Here is a 17,208-nt window from a genome sequence, read left to right on the forward strand (position 1 = left end):
GTCAAAACACAACTTTTCACTCGACATTGATGCTCTTTCCAATTCAAAGTACAAAACTTTACTAACCTGCAACGCACCTATCTACTTGGATACCCTCCGAGATTTCTAGAAACATACACAAATTGAAAGCCAGGAAAAATGTAACACCTCGTAAAACCACATCCAATGATGTATTGACACGTGTAATAAATCCTAATAAAGTCAAACCTTGAATTTTAGGGACTAATTTTTTGAAAAAAAATCGTAAACTTTGATTATGAAAGAACTGGAAGTGTTAGCATACCTAAAATAAGTTTCTAAATAACCTCTCACGATATTTATATACACAAATGAGCCACTTGGCGATCGAGTGTAGCCGTTTGCGTGATTAATTGAAAGTTTGCGCAATAAAGGGTTAAAAGTGTCAACATGTTAATTCTTACCTCTGAGTGACCTTTTAACAAACCGGGAGCTTCATGATATTTGACTATACTCTCGGGAATGCCAAATAATGGCCGTCTAAGGTTTTTATGCCTATAAGTAAAGTTACGCGCAACTTTGCAAGTTAGAGGGACTAAAAGTGTCAATATGTTTAATTATACCTCTGAATGACCTTTTAGTGAACCCAAAGCATCGTGATGTTTAATAATACTCACAAGAATGCTTAATATGGATTAAATAAGGCTTCGATGCTATTAAACGATGATATGCGCAAGTTTGCGCATTTGAGGGACTATTTGCGTCAAACTGCAAAAGTCTATCGATTCGTGTAGTATCGAACCTTCCGGAATATGATCATAAGTTAAACATGACCCAAATATCCTTTACATAGCTTATAAATAGGCTTTGAGGTGTTTGATGCGCAAAAATAAACTTATTTGATCAACAGGGACTAAAAGCGTCAGAAAGTGCATAAGTTTGCATTTTCGCGCATATCTTACGTTCTGAATATATCCGGACATCCAAAAATTTATGTAAGCACTAAAACATTTTATTTTAGTGTTTAGCTTGATAAAATTCCATTCGTCGCGTAATTTGGTTTGTTTTTCGTGTCCGTCCGTGTTTCGTCGTAATTAGTCGAACAACGTGACCGTACGACCAAACGAACCGACATCCGACATATTTTTGAGCATGTTTCATGTTCCTTATGCTTAGGAATCATTGTAAAGCCTTAAAAATGGTTTAACGGGCCTTGGATGCGTCGGAAATGGCATTTGGAAGTGCAGGGGCCAAAACTGTCAACAAATGAAAGTTGTGCTGATCAGACCTGGTCGTTACGGACCGTATGGCTGGACCCTTGCGGTCTATAAGCCATGCCCAGTAACAGAAAACTAGAAACCAGCCTTGGTTTGCGTCCATTGTCTCACATATTCAATCCTATGGATCATTTGATGGTTTCTAAAAATGGTATACACCTGTTATGATCTTGTTATCCCTCCATAACACTTGTCATGATCCAATTCTTATCCAAAACCTATAAATAGAGGTGATCTTTTCATTCAAAATTGCCCATTTTCATCTCTCTTGCTATCTTCTCAATTCTGGAGGAAACCTGAGCATTTGGAACTTCTTTGGAGTTCATTTCAGTACCAAGGACCATTTGTAAGTGTCCTTAACCTCCTAATTTTAGTTTTGATTAGTCTAATGGCCTAAAGTCAACCTTATCATAATTAAGGATTGACTTAGTGATTAATCACTAATGGTCCAGTAGTTAGTCTAATTAGAAGTAGCTATAAGTTGGTAATTATGTAGGTAATAAACCCCTTAGAGGGCACCTACTGATTAGCAACCTAACTTAGTTAAATTGTCGGGCCAAACCTAATCATAAAAAGTCAACAGGAAACTATTTTGCGAATAAACTTGTAATTAGCAATACAGAAGCTATAGAACCTATTTTAACACTAAAATAATTTGGTAATTAAGTTAAGAACATGTCTAAGCATGTTCCACCCGACAATTCTAAGTAGAGACTCGGTTCGGAACCGAAAGTCGCAAAAGTTGACTTTTGCTTTGACTTTCAGTTCTGACCCGATTTAGCTTAGCTTAGATATGCCTTAGGATTCCAGTAGGACTGTATTATAAGTTAGTATAACCCTCCAAGGTTATACAGCTTGGTTCCATAGAAATCCTAGTTCATGCATGTTTCCGTTAAATGCCTAAATGTTGACCGTTATGCCCTTTTGACCCTAAAACGAGAAATTTGAAAATGTGTGAGGACAATAATCTTTATTACTGATTTATAAACTTGTCCCTAAAATTTGAAATCAGTTTGAAGTCTAGATTAGGAGTTATGCTCAATAGCGTAATTAGAAAGCCTTTTTATTAATTTAACGACATAATTAGCATAAAACCTATCTAAACCTAATTTTTGAAACCAAAATTTTTACCTACTGATATCAAATAATATTTTGGGATTTTTAAACATTTTTATTTATTTTTTTAGGCTGAGCATAACATAGGGTTTTAGCTTTAATTCGGTAATTACCGGTTTTGCCCTTTTGGGCTATAAAATGAGTTTTATAAATCCTTTTGACCCCAAACCTTTTTCTACTAATATAATATGATAAATACAATATTTTTAGCCTTCTGGAATAATAAAAATATCAGCTTTCCTTTGAAAACCCGGAAATGGCTCCAAATCGTCTTTTTAAGCGTGTTTAACGCATAGAATGTATTAAAAAAATTTTAAACATATAAGAGTTGATGCCTACTGATATTTTAAGTAAATTTATATATTTTAACAGTAAGGAAAAGTTTTAAACTCAGATTTCCAGTTTTGACCTTTTAAGCTTATGTGAGATTACCAAAATGCCCCTACGGTGCATAGTTTGGTTATAAGTAGTAAATTTCACATATATGCTATACCCTACGGTTATAACTTAGTAAACTAAGTATTTTTACTGATTATATCAGACCTGGAACTCAGAATGGTATTTAAACTCTCTTATAACTTTTAAAATGACTAAAATACCCCTACGGGGCATAAATTGGTTTTAAATTCGTTTTGGGCATAATGGAAGGTATCCTACTGATATCACAACATATTTAAGGCATATTAAATTAGGAAACCTGTTCATGACTCTTGTGGTTACCCGTTACGCCCTTTTCGCGTTCGGATCGGCTTATGTAACTAGCTTGCATAAATTAGCCGAAACGGGTCAAACCTTAACATTCTTTATCTCAAAATCCAGAATGTGTTTAGTTTACCCTTATTACACAAGTGTACAAGCTTGTTGGGTCTAAACCACATTCTAATCTGGTTCTCGCTTAATCATGCGTTTTGAACCGTATCTTCCTTTAAAACTAACCGGTCTAAGCATAGGCTTAATTGCGACCCGTTAGGAATCTAATAGGTTATTAAACCTCCGTTCCAAATTAAGAGCCCCAGTAAAGGTACTTGCACTTGCTGATTAGGATATACGACTGAGTATAAATTGCATTTCTAAGCTCAGGTATATACTCTTAACTTATTTTCCCTATACGGGCTTGGGATACGGTATTATAATAATACATCTTCGTTGGGTATTGAATGTTTAATCGTATTGTGATTAAATTATTGAGGTAACCTGTAACACCCCTAAAATATAAAACCTTATATTATAAAATTCAAAGAACTTATAAACAAGAATTTACCAACTAGGAATTTAACTTAGTTAAATTCCAGTCTTGAATTAATACATATTATGGTTAAAATAATTAAGACTTAGAGAAAATCATAGTTAAAGGGCTAAACTTGACAAAAATCAAAAGTTAATTACTAGTTGTAACAAAAACCAACCAAACACACCAAAATTGATGTGTCTGGTCGATCAAGGAAGAGAGGGGCGACAGGGGGGTTCTCAAAACCCTAGCTCTACACTAAATCTGCAAATTGAAGCCTCAAACTTGTTCCGAATCAAGTTCTAAACACATATTAGTGAACACCTCGTTGTAAGGATCAAAAGGTATGTAAAATTTAGTAATCTTGTTGCATCACAAATTCTAGGTTAAATGTGAAACATGAAAAATTCAGCTTGATTACTGATGCATGGGTGAAATTAGAAGGGTTATGAGGATTAGAAACAAGCCCTAGATGATTTCATGACATGACCTTGTATAGGACTTGTAGGATTTCACAATCACCATTGTAGGTGATTAAAGAACTTCAAGAAGCTTGTTAAATGCTGAAATTATAACTCTTGTTTTTGCATAATCTGAAATTAGGAAATAAGTTCTGAAAAGATGATGTCAAGATGCATGCAAAAATTACTATTATAGTGAAATTAGATGTTGAATCGCAAGTCATGAACTTGTTTATGAATGTAGAAAAATCTGACCCACTAGGTGTTTGTTGAAATGCCTAAGTGAGGATTTAAATGTGAAATTTGGATAAAAACGCAGATTTGATCATGTCTCATATGATGTGATTGTGGTCATAAAAAGAGTTCTAAACATGTTATAAATTGAAAATTTTAGGCAAAGAGTCCGGATCGTCAAGCGGACAAGCCGAAGGGAATCCACGGGGAAAGGGTGTGCTCTAAAGGTACGAATCTATTGCTTTGTTACGTTAAGGTTAACTACCGCTCTTATGTTATAGTGAAAAGCATGGCAAATAGGATAGAACGTTGAGTCACGAAAGTGATTGTGCTTCTTAAACAAGTAAATGGGTCAAAACAAGTGAAAAGCATGAAATCTTATATATCCGTAATGGTGTGTAAGTTTAACACCCAAACGGGTCAAACAAGTTTTGGTAATAAGCACGAAGCATGACACTATTATATAATGCGTAAATTACATGATGTGTATGCCGTGTAGCGAACACCATACTCAAATTAAGAAACCTTGCTCTTAATATAGGAGTTAAGGTGTAGATTTGATGCATGAAAATAGTACAAACAATTAACTAATAAGTCTTGTAATTTAGTGTGTGAGTTGATTCCGTAGGCATGCCCGCTCAAGAATAGTTGAGTAATGTCATAAGCCAAATACAAGAATGGAGAAACTAGACCAGGCGCTTAACAAATTATGCGAAATAATGTTGTTTTGACGCATAAAAGAATCAGCAAAACTGCATTTAAAACAAGGGAGTGATGTGCAGGGCTTACCGTAAATTACGGTGGTACCGTAATTTACGGTGGCCTGCAAATTCGTTACGGTGGAATCCTACTGATTTACGGTAGGCTCCAAATTGTCCAGAAGCCACCATAATTTACGGTATCACCGTAAGTTACGGTGGAACCCAGTTTGATGTGATTTTGTTTTTAATTACTTGAATACGTGTTTGAATCTGGCTAATTACATGAGATTATAGAATCATAATGCTAACGCCTGTTCAAAATATTAGTTTTCAGGTGCTCAAGAAAAGGATGATGATCAAGCAATCGAGTCGAACCGAACACACAATACTACGCTTCCGCACTTGATCCTTTGTTTTGTAACTATATAGACACTAGTAGTATTACTTTGAACATCGTTTAGTAGGTTAAACATGTAAATGTCGTATTAGATGGGCCTCAAATCTTGAAAGTTTTTGTAAAGTCTACTTTTGGCATAAATTGTAAGGCTTACTTGTTGTTAAAACTGGTATTATAATCAGAGTGTTACATAACCCACTTTAATCTGTCTTGTTTGAAATAAAGGCCTTTAGGGGTTAATGACCATGTCCCGGATATCCTTGGCATCATTATAAAATAAAAATGGCCACGTCTTATGCACGGGGTGTAGGCGTACACCTGACAGTTGCATAAGGGAAACAGTATCTCACTCTCTTGTGGGCCTATACTTGTGGCGTGTCTGTTAATCTTGACTCGGTTTCTATATCGGGCCCTAAATATATAACGAACAATGTAAATCTGTATATACAAGATTATTTTTATATAATTGTCCCAAGTTATAAAAGTTTTGTGCCATGTGCACTTAAATCAATTTTCATAAATGTTTTCAAAATGAGTCAGTTAAGTTGTATTTACCAGTGTAGACGTATTTTCCCAAAAAGATTAAGTGACAGGTACTATACGTAATTGGCTGGGAGCTCAGGGCGTCAGTAGGGAATCTCGTAAGTTCTAGATGCCTAAAGTCTGTTGAACAATGTTATCTTTCTGTCTTAAGATCCGCCTGTGGATCCTTACATTCCATTTGTAATACTTGGATATTACTTTATATCGGATTGTAATATATTTATCTTTGCTTCCGCTGTGCATTTAAATTGTGTTGTTTGACTATAATGATATCAACTACGTCACGATACTCTCCACCGGGCCCACCGGTAATATGTGGAAATATCGGGGTGTGACAGGTTGGTATCAGAGCCAACATTGAGTGAATTAAACACTAGCCTTTTGTGTTTAATCTCAATGACACAGTAGCAAATTCCTTAACCTTCTGAGTCTAGACGTAACATAGGAATACTCTCATCTCTATTCGGAGAATTATTGCTTTCAATTCTATATGTTTTTAATATGTCGCCAAGCAAAGAAGCCGTAATGGAAATTCTCCCCATTTGAAGCCTAGGAAAGGCCGAGCTTCGTACTGCGACTAGGATTAACGTGCAACCAAGGAGAAAGCATTCAGAAATAAAATGAAGAAGAAACTCCTTTTGCTGAAGATCGTTTCCTTATTAGTCCTTATAAGGACATATTTATCTTTCAGTCCCTTCAAGGACAACATTATTCCTTTCAAGTCCCGCTCAGGGCAATTCTGTACATCTTTTTAAAATCATTGGAATGTTTTATCTAAATTTCATTTATATCATTGTATATGAATATAATATATGAAATAAATTAAAATAAAGTTCCTATTATAAGATCTACCATTATAATAAGATGGCAAAATCTAAAAAGGACAAGACCTAGCCATGTGTCACCTTAAGACAGGGCCAAGATGGTAGTTCCACAATTAGATTCAGATCCTTGATAACATCTCAATTTAGGATTGTTCTGCTGTTATATTAAAGAGAATCTTAAAAGGTATAACCTAGCTTGAATGTCATTAAAGACCTGGCTAAGATGGTAAAACCTGTTTAAAAGAGATTCAAACCCTTATTAACACCTGAAAACGTGTTAACACTCCCGACAACAGTGATGCGATAAAATCACACTTGTCATCTTTATATTAGGAACTTTCTGTTGGTACATCCGTCTGTCGCCTACGTCTTGTATCGAGTCTTGTATAGAAATAGGTAGATTAGGGCTCGGAATCCAAGAAAGTGATATTTGTAAGTGATTCCGCTTGAAATGACATCTTGTCATTTCAAGCGAAATCTCATCTAAGTTTGATTCCGCTCGAACATATAATGCCTGATTTCGCTTGAGTTGGTTATGTTGTGATTCCGCTTGAACCAAACATGTGATGTTCAAGCGGAATAGGATGGCCTATAAATAGGACAGTTGGAGCAAAATCAAGCAGTTAGTTGTATTATTGTCTTCCGGTGTGCCACGAAGTGCTGCCGAAGTGTCGTCGTGATTGTAATCAGCATTTTTATCAATAAAAACGACAAATTAAAGTGAATACAGCTGAGATAACATCAATACACTTGTTTCCGCCGCTTGTATTGTTGAAAAACTCTTCTGATCGACTCGTTTGGGTCTGAAAACGATCCTACAAGTGGTATTAGAGCTCAGGAGGAAGAGTTCATGCTATTTCAGCTGTGTTTTCTGCTTTTCTACACCTTCTTCTTTAAAATCGAATTTTTTTCAGTAAAACAGGCTCAAATTTTCACAAGTCGCTCGCAATCATGTTTTGATAAATCCTTGAAAGTTTCACAATTAAAATCGAGCTAAATCTTGATATTTTTGATATTCCGCTTGAAATGTTTTTCGGAAAAGATGACGTCACTATGATTCCGCTTGGATTTTGACTTGGTTCCGCTTGAAATTCGAGATTCCGCTTGAAAGTTTGGTGTGATCCGCTTCAAACTAATATTCCGCTTGAGGCTGTGACTGATTCCGCTTGAATCAACTTGATTCCGCTTCAAAAGTTGATTCCGCTTGAACTTTCGTAGTGATTCCGCTCCAAATACTGATTACGCTTGTAAAAACTTTGTGATTCCGCTTCAGAAGGAGATCTCGCTTGAAAGCATTATTGTTATTCCGCTTGAAAGGAGGATTTCAATTGAAATTGGAAATTTGTGAATTTTTGACAATTGAAACAGGATAACGAGTTCTCTAATGCCTTTGCTGGTCCAATGACTATCACTCAGAGTACATTGCTTGAGAATTAAACAGGGACTTCACAAAAACCGCCTAAGCTTTTGGATATTGATGACTACAATGGTTGGTCCGAACGTTTCGGCAATTGGGTTGAAGCTTATCATTTGGATGCATGGGAACACACTGAAGTTCCATATGAAAGGCCAACAAAGAACGGTAATCAGATAATGACAATCAGAGAAATGAGTGCTGAGGAGAAAAAGAAGTATAGAGGTGAGAAATTGATGGTGAGTCTGTTACAGCAAGCAATTAAAGAGGACATATTGATTTTGCTTCAACATGATGGGAGTGCATATTCGATCTGGACTGAATTGGAAGCAAAATTTCTGGGAAGTGATGATATGCTCAAAAACAAGATGTCACTCATGAAGAAAGAATTTGATCTATTTCGTGGTTTGAAATCAGAAAATACCAAGCAAATTATTGAAAGATATTGTAACTTGGTGAGAAATATGACGAAATTAGGGATCAAAAAGGATACCGATGAGCTGATTGAGAAACTTGCTGATGCGTTACCACATGATATTTGGGGAACGTATTTGATGATGTTGAGAAACAACAGAAAAGAATATAAAAAGCTAACACTGGGTGAGTTCATCAAACATCTGGAAGCTCAAGAGATGGAGCAGAGAAAGATTGCTAGGATGAAGAACTATGATGGAGAACAAGACATCGGCTTGTACTTTAAAAGTGGTGTTAGTGAAAAGACAATTTTTTCTCCAAAGGTTGAAACTGCTTTTAATGCGAAAGGTTCTTCTGAAAGTTCATCTCATGGATCAAGCAGCACAACAGGATTTTCTTCATTTCCAACATATGATCCACAGTTTTCTACAACAAAGAGTGGCAAAGTTCTTCAATGCAACATTGCCTTAAAAATTGAAAATGATCAGAACTATACTGAAGAAGTTGCTAAAAGTCACATGTCTTTGTTGGTAACGGTGCTTGAATCCTATGGAGGCTTAGTTGCAGGAAGGATCGGGAATCCAATGCTCACGAAAGAGGATTACGATCAAATTGATGCCGAGGAAATGGAATTGATGGATATAAAATGGTGCATGGCTAGTGTGTTGAGACGAGCTGAAAAGTTTAAACAAATTACAGGCAGAGATCATTTTCGCGAGGCACATGTTTCAACTTTAGGTTTTGATAAGTTTAAAGTTACTTGTTTTTGTTGCAGAGAAAAGGGGCATTTCAAGAGGGAGTGCACAAATCGTGAAGCTAGTGGAGCTCAAAACCCTTTCGGAAACAACGATTACTACAAGAAAGCGATTTATCATCAAGTCTCACAACAACCATATCAACAACAACAGGCACCGCATCAGGCTCAAACTGCACATGGTAGAAAAGAAATTGAAGATTCAAAGAGAGCATGTCTGGTTAATCAGGGCAAGGATGGTGGATTCAGTTGGGACAAGCATACTCGTAACGGTGCTTAAATCCTATGGAGGCTTAGTAGCAAGCATACTCGTGACGACAGTTTTAGCCATAGTGTCAATGGAGAGAATGATGATATTATCAAAACCCCATTTCCCAAGAAAATGAAGGCGATAACTCTCGGGTGTACCTACAAAGAATTTCTAGCTTGTAAACCAACTGAGTTCGCAGGCAGTGAAGGCGCCACGGATGCTTTACGATGGTTGGAAAAGACGGAGGCTGTTCTTAAAATCAGCAAATGTGCTGAAGAAGATAAGGTGATGTATGCTTCCAACCTCTTTAAGGAAGAAGCCTTAGAATGGTGGAATACAATTCTTTAGGCAAAAGGAAGTGACATGGCTTATGCCATGAACTGGGAAAAATTCAAGGAAATGGCAGAAAGGAAATTTTGTCCCGCTTATGAAAAGGAACGAATGGTTAACGAGTTTCTAAATCATAAAATGATAGATGTGAATTGTCGTGAATATACGACAACGTTCTTCGAATACGCAAGAATGGTACCAACTCTGGCTTCGCCAGAACCCGTACTAATTTCTCGTTATATTTGGGGATCAGTGAGTGAATCCGAGACATGGTCAAGGCCGCCAGACCACAGTCTATCGAAGAAATAGTCGAACTAGCTAACATCCTGACAGATGGACTAATCCGCATAAGAGAAGAAAACAAGAAGAAAGAGTTGGCCCGGAAAATTTCTCAAGAATTTAAGAAGAAAGGAACTGAACTGTCATTGGAGCAACCTACCTGCAGAAACTGTAATAAAAAGCATTTAGGAAGATGTCGTTCTACGAGAACACCCTACTGTGACTTCTGCAACATGACCGGGCATATAGAGGAAGAGTGTAGAAGGAAGACTAATATTTGTTACAATTGCGGAGAGACGGGACACATCAAACCATATTGCCCGGAACTGACCAAAGCACTCGACAACAAGACAAAAACAACAGACGGAGCTAAGAAGAACGCGCGAGCATTCGTACTTACTACGCAAGAAGCAGAAATGATTCCAGACGTAATCGCTGATATGTAATATCTAAGTTAAGTTATTATTTGACTCTAGTATATATAAAAGTTTATAAATAAATGCATTCTGTCAAATACTTCATAATATCGTTTCGTCTTCACTTTCATTAAATCATTTATTTGGTTACGACACCTTGTGGTGGCATTTTGTTTAAATTGAAACTTGAGCTAATCTCATTTTCACACCTGATGTACGAATAATTTCTGTTGGTTCATTATCTTAAATAGTCTTAATACAATTATGTGTTAAGATAAGAGTACACAAATTCGTATTATATTCCTGTGTACCTCTAAAGATTCTTTCATTGAAAATTCTATGATATTCATTTGTTCTTTTCATCATCAATTGAAAATCGTATTCGAAATGAATATCCAAGTTTATTTCATTAAAACTTTCAGTTGATTACACGGTGAATTTGTTCGGTCACCGTAATTATTGAACTATTTCGATCCTTACGACACCCTGCGGCGTCGATATAAACTTGTAGCTTGAGCTAATCATAATCATACGAATCATTCAAAACCACGTATGTCTTTCCTTTGATTCATCATTCAAAAGTAGTCTTGATACAATTATGTATTAAGACAATGATACACTAAACTCTATTGTAATTCGGTGTATCCTTGTAATTCAATAAATGTCAACACACTGATTTTTCTCTTGTTATGGTTCAATAGTTGACAAATCATTTCCGTGCTTCTATTTCATTTGAGCTTGTTGATTATGAGTCTTCCTCAGTTGACAATCAAAGTAAGTTTCTTTTAACAAAGAAATCTATTGATTCGAAAAGTCATTTCACGACTTGTAAACAGTCAATTTAGACATCTATTGATCATATATCTCTTTTGGCTTGAATCTAGTCACCTTGGAAATTATATCATTTCATCTCATTCGTTTGACATCGATTTCTTGAATTAATTCGGTTGAACCATTGAGTCATATTTATTGTACAACTCATATTCACAAAATTTGATATTTTGATTATGTACCAATTACCTTAATACTGTTCTTATTGACTAAGACGTGACATAACTCTAAAAGAGAAATCGTAGCCCAAATCTCGAGGACAAGATTTAAAACAAGGTGGGGAGGATGTAACATTCCCATTTTTATCATATAAGAATTATAGATTTGTTTAAATTTATTCACCACTAGTAACTAGTTTTATTTTTAATATAATTATTCGACCCAAATAGTTTTAAAAACTATTTTATATGTAATTGGGTGGAAGGTTATACTAATTAATTGGCTTGTATATATGTGTGGCATTTCTATTTTAAAAATAAAGTATATAGAAACTTATATTATTAGACGGGTAGATTACGGGTAAGTTGAATGTTAGAAATATGAATTACCTAGACGGGCCTAAGAACCGTTTAATAATTTAATTATAAAAATACATTATATTTGAACTTACTCCGTTTTTAATGAAACTTGGTTCAAAATGTAGATAAGATTATTCTCGTTCTAATGACATATTCATTGTTTTATATAATATCATATTTTAGAAGTTATGCCAAATAAACGAAGCAGCTGAATTAATATTAATATATAAATAATAAAAAATAAAAATAAAAAGAAAAACTAACACCTCATACGAGGGTGTACGTATGCATGGATAAAGCAAACCACATCAAAACTAAAATTTAAATTGTAGGTACGTGTCCTCAAGATAGGAATGAATATGATTACAAGGCTTTATGCCTTTGATATAAATAGCATGGATGTCTGTCCAATATTTTTTGCTAAAAACCTTTTCTTACATCAATCTCTTTCTTCGTTTCTGTATATATTTTATTCTAAATTTTATTTTCTTAACGTATTATACCTATAATACTCCAAAGCCCTGCCCCGTTTTAAGTGTTTTAACTCCCGATCACCGCTACCCTTTCCGATTAATCTGGAGCCCCATAACACATGTCAAGGCTCTGACCGACTAAGTTCGTTGGGGTTCTGTCTCGTGACATAGGGATAAGGTTGAATTAGGGTTATTATACTTAACGCGAGTGCAAAATATATATATATATATATATATATATATATATATATATATATATATATATATATATATATATATATATATATATAGGACTATATCCGTCGGCTATGGCGGCGATAAGGAGGGAATCGTGGGATTCTGACCAGGAAACGTTGTAGACACCGTCGGCGGTGTCGAAGGCGGCGATTTCGGAGATGGGGCCGGCGGGGGAGAGGTCGATGACGTGGAGGCGGCCGTTGCCGAGGATGCCGAAGTTTTGGGCGGTGGCGACGGCGAGACGTTGCTCGTAGAATGGGCTGAATTTGACGGCGTAGCCGTTGAAGGGGGTTTTGAACACCGGCATGGTGGGGGTTTGGGGTTCCGGTGACCGGAAAGTGGGTTTCTTGGGATTTGGGATATGTATTTTATCTGGTGGAGGGTGGGTACTAGAATATTTTGATTACTTGTTTGTTTGTAGATTTGGTACCTGTACTTTTATTTGTATACATTTCGGTCCCTATGGCGGTTTGTGTTGTCAGACGAAATACACACGTCTTTACCGTACTTCTAAAATCATCACACTTGCACTTTATAGGATTTAAACTCATAACTACTTAGTTAGGGAGCGCACCACTTTACTACCTAGATGGCTGGATGTCCCTTGGCGGCAAAAAGATTATGCGTGATATGGTTTATTGTTGATGGTGTTGTTGATGGTGGGTGACGCCGTGACGGTATCAATAAGATTGATAATGTCGAAGGGGTTTGTAAAGATGGGCGAACGGTGGTGATATTGTATCCAACGAAGAAGAAAGTAGACTAAGTAGTTATGGATTAAGGTTTTCATTTAGGTTTTTGTTTTAGTTAATTATGAAACGATGAGGGAAGTAAAAGGGAGAACTAAGGTTGATGTCGGAGGCACCTTGTCATGGATTAGTGGCGGAGTTGGAAGGGAGAGAGTAACACCGTTGATTTGAGGTGGGTTTATTTATTGTATTATACTGTAAATTTTTTACTGATAGGTATGTTGATCAATTAAAAACGAAGAGGTGATAAATGGCAATTATACGCTTACATGTCTCGCGTATGGCACGTCGTCTTAACGACCCTTTAAATGCCAATTTGATCTTGAGACCATCTATGTAACAAGTTTTAGAGCAATTGATTATTTGTGTAGTATTAGATATTGAAGGAGTAAATATGTAATTTCATATAATGCTATATCAATGATAGATCAACTTAGCATAATCCTAATATCATTCTTTGTTAGTGAAGTCGTACACCATATTCATTTAGTGCATATTCACTTTTAACCGTAATTAAGGGATTAGTAGACCGCATAGCAACCTCACCCGTTCAAACACAATGTACAAGCTCCTAATGCATAAGTTTGACTAACATATACTTTCAACCCGAATTCATACACGAGTACCGTCTAAAGCATATTTTTCAAGTTAGTAAGCTACTACTTTTATCACAACCTATATATATATATATATATTTAAAATAGCTCAGAAGTTATACCCAAGATTCTACCAGGAGGCTTTCTAGTTGAAACCGAAAGTTACAAAGTGAGTCCATTCTCTTTTCTCACAGTTTTATCACCTTTTTGTGATACAGTTATATTTAAAAATGTTTTCCAAAATCCTAAATGTTTACCAGCTTACAGTGATTAAATTTTTATATTCTGTAATAACTGTCGGTATGGGAGGTTTTATACATTACTTGACCCTCGTTACTATTGGCCAAAAAGTTAGCCAATAGTAGCATGACCACAATCACAGAGGGAAATGTGCCCCAGTAGTCATAGCCTATAACTAATAATATTTTTACATTATTATATTAAATTATTTATAAATCTGATGTATTTTAATATCCAATATGACCGTGAATAGTACACTCCATATTAATTCTTTGAAAATTTAATTATTTAACATCTACAAAGGTAAAACATATAAGAATTCTAGAGATGGGTGTCATACCTCTCATGGTGTGAAGAAAATGTAGGCCACATGCCCCTTTGACTAATTACATGTTTTTTTTTTTAGAAATTTTTGTTAGATTTTTATATTTTTTTTGAAGATTAACTTTCATTAAAACCAAAAAGGCAAGCTATCTCCAAGACGGAGAAAACAAGCCAAAACCCAAACAAAAAAACCGGATTACATCAAATCAAAATTAGTCCATCTATCCCAACCCACCAACCCATCTTTGAATCTGTGTTTGTACCAAAGAAAGCCCAAAGTCTTGATGTCAGCCACCAGCTCCACCACCTTTGACTCTTTATTAGAAAAGATCTTGTCGTTCCTCACTTTCCACATAACCCAGCAAGCAATTATAATCGCCCTCTACACCACCGCCTTCTTAACACCAACAATCCCACATAAGTCATGCAAATTGACCAAGTCTTTAACATGAAAAACAAAAATATCTGGAATACGACACCATCTGGAGACCCCGTTCCAAACCCCGGCCGAAACCCCAGAGCCAGTAAAATGTGTTCTGCCATTTCTTCCTCTATCTCACACCAACAGCATAACGGGCTATCCACATGAATGTTTCTCCTAATCAGCGCTTTTTTTGTAGGCAACCGATCCAAAAAAAGACGCCACATAAAGATGTTACATTTGAGAGGCACCCACTTACTCCAAGAGAAACTAAACTGAACACCATTATTGGTCGAACCCTTCATCCACTTCTTGACCTCGGAGACCGAAAAATCTCTAATTCTACCATTATACCACACCCAAGTATCACTCCTATCGGTCACAGTACACCCCATCAATGTGGCCTCCAAAGCTTGCTTCTCGTCACACTCCTCTGTACTAGCCACGTTTCGCTTCCAATTCCACATAAACAACCGACTCGTCCCTTGGGTTCTGAACCGATCACAAACCAAAACCTTTTTATATGTTATAACCTAAATTACTATTAACGTTATAAAATAATATTTATTCAATAAATGTATATCATAATAAAATATGTTAAATATAATATATTCTATTTTTAATATACTAAGATTATATTTAAAATCTTAGTCACATTAATATTTATTTAATATATTATATTTGATAAAATTATAACTATCAATTTGACAGAAAATGATATATTTCATTTTCTGGGCTAATTGGTTTTGTGCCATAGAAAATATATTTGAAAAAGTAATGTCATGGGACACTACTAAATTCAGAGTCACTAGTTGAGAGAATGATCAACAGTGATATGACCAGAAATATGACCAGAGTCACTAGTTGAGAGAATGATCAACAGTGATATGACCAGAGATATGACCAGAGTCACTAGTTGAGAGAATGATCAACAGTGACATGACCAAAGGCACTAGTTGAGAGAATGATCAACAGTGTTATGACCACAGGCACTAGTTGAGAGAATGATTGTGACAACTCGACTTTCCAAGGTCTTTCCCCGACACGTTACTAGATGATGTACTGTGTTTTCAGAATCTGTTATGTTGTATTATGTGTACTTTGCTAGATGATGTATAAACTGCCTTACTGATTGATTAATTTCTGTTTATTGTTTGTTGCTTGTGCATGAGTTGTATCGAATTGTTTAAATGTCATAAACTTGTCAATAAACTAAGGAACTTTCATGAAACCACTCGACGAAACTGGATGTTTCGTCACAAGCCCTAGCCGACGAAACTAAGGCGTTTCGCCATCAATTCCCCCCATGAAACTGGGATGTTTCGTCATATGGGCTTCCGACCCAGGTAGATTCGGCCCAACGTGATACGTTAAAACATAAACTATGATATGATAACCACCAGTTACAAACCAGAAACCCTAGACTCTCTCTAACCTAACGACGGCAGTGAATATTCTCGAAGCATCATCTTCCTGGCCCTAACACCCTAGTAACGTTATCAAGGTAAGTGTTTGTTTGTTTGTTTGGATCTATATTCGATGCGTTGGTTTGTGTGGTAATGATTATGTCGAACACGTTGAGTCATATGTGCTTAATGTTCATCGTTCATCAACTATGTTGGGTAGTTAGAGTGGGTCGTGGGAGTCTTGAATGATCTTGTATTCTCTCAGGATTACTGTTTAGTGAATGTGATAATCAGATGCGGATTGAATAATTGTTATTATGCAAATGGTTAGGACACTTATTGAACGTACTTGTGTTCCCTTATGATCAGTGATGGATGAGATTGATGGTTAGATGTTAACTGGGTAATTGTTATGATTATGATAATCGTATGAGTGTATGAATTGTTAAGTTATTGGTTACATGATAATGATAATGGAGAAACTGATTTACTAGTTTAATTACTCGATGATTATGATGAAACTGTTGATGATGATTAGGGTTTAAAAACTGTCAAAACATATAACCGATGTTTGAATACGTAACTGTTAAGCGACGAAACACTGGGGAGTTTCGCCATCGGTTATCCCGATGAAACTGAGATGGTTCGCCGTGGGTTAGCTCGACGAAACATGATATGTTTCGTCATACAGGGAATCGACGAAACGTAGGGGCTTTCACCGCAAAGAAGGGTTTCGTCGTGTGAGTCTGTTGATGTGAACAGTTAGAACTGTGAAGTGTATAAGGATAGACATCTGCTAGTATGATAGTGAATGACT

At 36.0% G+C, this 17,208-nt stretch overlaps 1 protein-coding gene across 1 annotated transcript; it reads right to left on the minus strand.

Annotated features, from left to right (window-relative positions):
• Nucleotides 1–14,933: 14,933 nt before the first annotated feature.
• LOC110893584 lies at nucleotides 14,934–15,452 on the minus strand. Its single transcript, XM_022140683.1, has one exon. It carries the CDS (start codon nucleotides 15,450–15,452, stop codon nucleotides 14,934–14,936), a length of 519 nt encoding a protein of 172 aa, XP_021996375.1.
• Nucleotides 15,453–17,208: the final 1,756 nt, after the last annotated feature.

This window comes from Helianthus annuus, chromosome 17 (assembly GCF_002127325.2).
Source record: "Helianthus annuus cultivar XRQ/B chromosome 17, HanXRQr2.0-SUNRISE, whole genome shotgun sequence".
Lineage (NCBI taxonomy): Eukaryota > Viridiplantae > Streptophyta > Magnoliopsida > Asterales > Asteraceae > Helianthus > Helianthus annuus.